Genomic DNA, 6,241 nt, shown 5'->3' with positions numbered 1-6,241 from the left:
GGTTAACCTTAACTTGAGAGAATAGAACCCCTGAATTATTTAACTATGTGAATTTCATGTGCAACGATGTATAGGCAAGTTGACGAGTGCCTATACTTTGTCAATTTAATTGATTGCTTAATTATTTAAACATATTAAATTGTTTTAAGACACGAATTAATTGTTATAATAATTGTTTCTCTTTTATTCTTTGTCAAATATTAATTCTTTAATTCTTGCAATAATTATTACATGTTTATTTGATTTATGTGTTTTAATTGCTACTTGACATTTAGCATATTAAATATTAAACTGCCTATGTTCTCCTTGATTTCCATAATAAATTGTTATTTGTCATTGTTTGTTTCATAATTTAATCATAATTATTGTATGCTTATTGTCTTATAATTTTATATTAATTGTTGCATTTATTGGGGAAATTTCTTTTATAAGAATTAGTAAATCAATATATTGGAGGAGCGGGTTGCACGCCGCAAGAGAATTGATTTAAATGAACATATTGGGGGATCGGGTTGTACGCCGCAACAGACTTATTAAAAGTCCATATTGGGGGATCGGGTTGCACGCCGCAACAGACTTAGTAAAAGTCCATATTGGGGGATCGTGTTGCACGTCGCAACAGACTTATTAAAAGTCCATATTGGAGGGATCGGGTTGCACGACGCAACATACTTGTTTAAAAGTCCATATTGGGGGATCAGGTTTCTCGCCGCAACAGACTTATTAAAATGTTCATATTGGGGGATCAGATTTCACGCCGCGACAGACTTATTTAAAAGTCTATATTGGGGGATCAGATTGCACGCCGCAACACACTTATTAAAAAGTCTATATTGGGGGATCAGATTGCACGCCGCAACAGACTTATTTAAAAGTCTATATACATACTTGATTAAAATAAATATATTGGAGGGTTGAAAATGAATATATTGTGGGAACAGGTTGCATGCTGCAACGGAAATTGGTTGAAATAATAATTGGTTATGACTGCCGAATTGGCTTCCATTGTTAAAAATGAGTTACCTAATTTATTTCTATTATTATTCTTATTACTATTATTGCGTACAGGTTATTATAAGTGACCTGCCTTAGCCTCGTCACTACTTCATCGAGGTTAGGCTCGACACTTACCAGTACATGGGGTCAGTTGTACTGATACTACACTTTGCACTTCTTGTACAGATTTTGGAGTTGGTCCCAGTGGCGTACCATAGACTTGCTCGAATTTCAGCTACCCATAGGAGACTTGAGGTATAACTGCACGTGGTCTGCATTTCTGAAGTCTCCATCTACTTTACTTTAGCTGTGTATTTGTTTTCAGACAACTTTATTTTATTCAGACCTTTATTTGTATTATTCTAGAAGCTCGTGCACTTGTGACACCAATTCCGGGATGGTATTTAGATACCGTTATTTTTATGAATTATTCACTACATTTCGGACTTTTCTTCCGCATTTGGTTCTTTGTTATTAATAAATTTAAAAATTGTTTTAAAATGGATAATATTATTCTAACGTTGGCTTGCCTAGCAAGTGAAATGTTAGGCGCCATCACGGTCCGAAGGTGAGAATTTCGGGTCGTGACACTTGCCCACTAATCTGAGGATGGTAAGCGGTCGCAACCTTATGTTTGACCTCATATTGCGCTAAGACATTGTCCAAGAGCTTGTTACAGAAATGGGTGCCCCCATCACTAATCATCACTCTCGGAGTGCCGAACCTTTTAAAGATATGCTTTTTCACAAAGTTGACCACCACCTTGGCATCATTGGTAGGAAGAGCAATGGCCTCCACCCACTTCAACACATAGTCAACGGCCACCAAAATGTGCTTACACCCACTGGACAAGGGAAACGGACCCATAAAATCAATTCCCCACACATCATAAATTTAACCTCCATAATACCGTGCAATGGCATCTCATGCCTTTTTGTGATTGTTCCTGTTCACTGGCACCTATCACACCTCCTCACGAACTCATGGGCGTCTTTAAACACCCTAGGCCAATAAAAACCCGATTGTAACACCTTAGCTGCCGTTTTGTCACCCGCATAATGACCACCATAAGGCGACGCATGACAGTCATGTAAGATAGCATTTATTTCATATTCGGGCACACATCTTCTAATTAATTGATCGGTAAAAGATTTGAACAGAAATGGCTCATCCCACACATATGACCTCGCATCCCGCAAGAACTTCTTTTTAGCATATGGTTAAAGATCAGGAAGCATTTATCCACTTGCCAGATAGTTCACAAAATCTGCATCCATGGCACCTCCCCATCAGCCACTTGATTCTCTATTCCTTTTTGGTCTCGGATCTCCAAATCAAATTCCTTCAAGAGTAAAACCCAACGGATTAGCCTTGGTTTAGCATATTTCTTTTCGAACAAATACCTGATGGCTGCATGGTCTGTGTAGACGATGACTTTGGTGCTAACCAAATAGGCCCGAAATTTATCGAATGCCCGCACTACAGCAAGCAACTCCTTTTCTATCACAGTATAATTTATTTAAGCAGGAGTAACAGTCTTACTTGCGTAGTAAATGAAGTGAAAACTTTTGCTCCTCCTCTGGCCCAACACAGCCCCAATTGCACCATCACTAGCGTCACACATCAGCTCAAATAGCTCTTTCCAGTGAGGAGTCACTATGATTGGTGCACTCACTAACTTCTTTTTCAGCTCCTCAAATGCTTTCAGACAAGCATCGTCAAACTTGAACGACACATCCTTCTCTAACAACCTGCACAAAAGAGAAGAAATTTTTGAGAAATCCTTTATAAATCGGCGATTAAAACCTGCATGTCCCTGAAAACTCTAACTCCTTTCACTGAAATCGGTGGTTGCAACTTTTAAATTGCTTCCACCTTAACTTTGTCAACATCCAGTCCATCTTTGGACACCTTGTGCCCCAACACTATACCTTCACGTACCATAAAATAGAACTTTTCCCAATTCAGTACCAGATTAGTCTCCTCACACCTGGCTAGCACTTTAGCAAGACTGGTCAAGCATTCATAAAAAAACGACCAAACATAGAAAAATTATCCATAAAAACCTCCTCAAACCGTTCCACTATATCGGTGCAAGTCGCAGGTGCATTATACAACCCGAATGGCATTCTCTTAAATACATAAGTGCCATAAGAGCATGTAAAAGTGGTATTTTCTTGATCTTCCGGGGCAATAGCAATCTGATTATACCCCGAATAGCCATCAAGGAAACAATAGTATTCCTGTCCAGCTTACCTGTCAAGCATTTGTTCAATGAAGGGGAGGGGGAAGTGATCTTTTCGTGTAGCATTATTCAACTTCCTATAATCTATGCATATTCGCCAACCAGTCACAGTCCTAGTTGGGATTAATTCATTTTGTTCATTTACTACAACAGTCATACCCCCCCTTTAGGTACACATTGAACAGGGCTTACCCACTTACTATCGGAGATGGGAAATACTATACCTATGACGAGCCACTTAATCACTTCTTTTCTTATCACCTCTTTCATTATTGGATTTAGGCGGCGTTGATGTTCCATGCCAGGCTTGTGTCCCTCCTCCATGCATATTTTGTTCATGCAGAATGCAGGACTAATACCCTTTATTTCAGACATTGTCCAACCAATGGCATGCTTGTGCTCCCTTATCACCCCTAAGATCTTTTCTTCCTGAAATTTAGATAAATAAGAAGAAACAATCACAGGTAAAGTGTTAGAACTACCCAAATATACATAATGAAGATGAGATGGTAAGGGTTTAAGTTCCAGTTTTGGAGCCTCCTCAACTGAAGGTCTAGGGGGCAGACCTATTGGCCTATCTAGAGGCTCAAACTGGGATCTTTCTCTTATGTATTCACAAGATGCATCCAAAATTTGCAACATCTCCTCAACCTCTTCTTCCAGTTCCAAGTGATTGAACAACATCAATGCCTTTTCTAGTGCATCTTCTTTAAATGCACTTGTCTCTACCGCAACCGACATAGGATCTTCATCATTGAAATTATGGCCAGGTCCTCGTAATGGTGAGGAAACTGAATGGCTCGATATACATTGAAGACCACTTCTTCATTGTCAACCCTCAGGATCATCTTACCTTCTCGGACTTTGATAATGGCATCTCTAGTGGGCAAAAGAGTTTGTCCCAAGATGATAGGAACTAACTCATCAGCCTCGTAGTCCAGGATGATAAAATCTGCAGGGAAAATAAACTTCCCAATCTGCAGCAAGACGTCCTCAATTACCCCCTCAGGATAAACATAAGATATGTCAGCTAACTGTAGAAGCACCGTGGTGGGTCTCAAGAGCTCCTAATCCCAATTGTTTGAACATTGATAACGGCATCAGATTGATACTTGAACCTAAATCACACAAGGCTCTACCCACATCAATTTCACCAATCCTCACGGGGATGGTAAAACTACCTGGATCCTTAAGCTTTTGTGGAAGCTTATATTGAATCCTGGAAGTGCACTCCTCAGTAAGTGCGTCGGTCTCAAATTCAGTTAACCTCCTCTTATTTTCCACTATATCCTTAATATATTTTGCATATTTTGGGATCTCACGGAGCATGTCCACCAAAGGGATGTTCAAGTGTATCTGCTTCAACATATCTAAAAATTTGTGAAACATGTAGTGATCATTCTTCTTTCTCAGTATTTGAGGAAAATGAGGTGGCACCCTCTCTGATATTTGCTCAGACTCTCTTTTGTTTCTCTCATCTACCTCTACCGGTTTTGGCACTCTTTCTTCTTCGAGCCCAGACTGCTTTTTTTTCTTCTTAACCACTTCTACTAACTCTCTCCCATTTCTCAACGTCACTGAATTGACTTGAGAATATTTCTCTGTATCACTTGGGAGAGCTCCAACAGGTCTAATATTCTGATTGTTAGCCATTAACCCAAACTGCCTCTCTAGATTTTTGAACGATGTGCGCAATTGTTGATTCTCTTTCTGATTGTCTAGCACGAGCTTTTTCATCATGTCAGTCAAACTCTCTCTTCTTGCTGTGGAGGTTGAGGTGGATGATTATAATTCGCTTGAGGCCTGATGTTCTGATTTACACCCCAAGAGAAGTTAGGATGATTCCTCCAGTTCGGATTGTATGTGTTACCATATTGAGCATTTTGATTCATCGGCCCTCTAGCTTGTTGCCCCACGTAGTAGATGGATTCAGGATTCACGGGGCATATGTCACTTGTGTGACCTTCACCACATAACTCAAAGCAAGTAGACATTTGTTGCACATGCTGGATCTGTTGTGCTTGGTGCATTATCATCTTATTCATTTGATTTGCTAATCTCGCTATATCTACCCTCATTGATGAGAAATCATCAAGCTTGATCACACCTGCTGCCTTTTGTTTAAGTGCTCTTCGTGGTTCCCCATGTACTTGCCAATTATTATAATTAGTAGTGAAATTGTTTAGCAGGATCTGGATCTCACTATAAGGTTTTGCCAAGCAACTACACCCACATGCTGAGTCAAGATTCATCTTTGATGCCTCGTCCAACCCATCAACAAAAGTGTGACCCAACAATTCATCAGCCTGACAATGATGTGGGCAGTCTCGGAGTACCTTCTTGTATCTTTCCCAAGCTTGACGAAGAGTCTCGCCATCTCGTTGTTGAAACCCAAGAATCTGTCTCCTCAGCGACTTTGTCTTCTTAGTGGGAAAAGATCTTAATTAAGAATTTCCTTGCTAATCATCCCAATTGTGGATTAAGTTTGCGGGCTCCTTTTGCAACCATTCCTTAGCTTCCCCTAGCAGTGAAAAGGGAAACATTGTCAGCCTTAAGTGTTTGTAATTTCCAGGAAGATCTGAATGTGACTCTGTGGGTCTTCGTGAGATACAATCACATATTGCCCTGTGGACTGAATCAGCTCTACCATGTACTGTTTGAGTTCAAAGTGACCCGTGATCTCAGGCTTCACAATTTCCTGAGTCGTATTAGCAAGATTGGGCCTTGCAGCTTTTATCACCGGACGCCCTTCATTACCTGCCATCTCTATTGGTTGTGGTTAAACTACGATGTCCAACTCTCTTTCAATTCTAGTTCTAGCTTCAACTTCCCTCCTCATTCTATGAAGTGTTCGTTCGTTCATTCAAGAGAAGAGTCTGCGTTATCACAAATAAAGCAAACTAAAAATTAAAACTTGAACAAATAACGAATAAAAGCTTAACTTAGATAAACAATCAATAACTAAGTCACCGGCAACGGCATCAGAAACTTGTTGGTTCC

The 6,241-nt window shown here is 39.9% G+C and overlaps 1 protein-coding gene across 1 annotated transcript; it reads right to left on the bottom strand.

The window, feature by feature from the left end:
* Positions 1-2,254: 2,254 nt before the first annotated feature.
* On the bottom strand, positions 2,255-4,981 carry LOC142175776 (uncharacterized). The gene is made up of 7 exons (XM_075242770.1): positions 4,277-4,981; positions 4,095-4,218; positions 3,734-4,032; positions 3,442-3,670; positions 3,253-3,325; positions 2,539-2,747; positions 2,255-2,496 (listed from the first exon to the last, which is right to left on the bottom strand). The coding sequence occupies exons 1-7, from the start codon at positions 4,979-4,981 to the stop codon at positions 2,255-2,257; spliced, it is 1,881 nt and encodes a 626-aa protein (XP_075098871.1).
* Positions 4,982-6,241: the final 1,260 nt, after the last annotated feature.

Source organism: Nicotiana tabacum, chromosome 22, assembly GCF_000715075.1.
Source record: "Nicotiana tabacum cultivar K326 chromosome 22, ASM71507v2, whole genome shotgun sequence".
Classification (NCBI taxonomy): Eukaryota; Viridiplantae; Streptophyta; class Magnoliopsida; order Solanales; family Solanaceae; genus Nicotiana; species Nicotiana tabacum.
The sequence above is the reverse complement of the archived record's forward strand: the minus strand, read 5'-3'. Positions and strand labels throughout refer to the sequence as shown.

What these genes read in the sequence shown, in the direction of transcription:
- LOC142175776 (XM_075242770.1), bottom strand. Translation starts at nt 4,981, where the DNA reads ATGATGAAAAAGCTCGTGCTAGACAATCAGAAAGAGAATCAACAATTG. An exon ending in AGTATTTCCCATCTCCGATA is followed by an intron (nt 3,326 to 3,441) that starts GTAAGTGGGTAA and finishes GAATATGCATAG; the next exon opens with ATTATAGGAAGTTGAATAAT. An exon ending in ATTGAACAAATGCTTGACAG is followed by an intron (nt 2,748 to 3,252) that starts GTAAGCTGGACA and finishes TCTTTTGTGCAG; the next exon opens with GTTGTTAGAGAAGGATGTGT.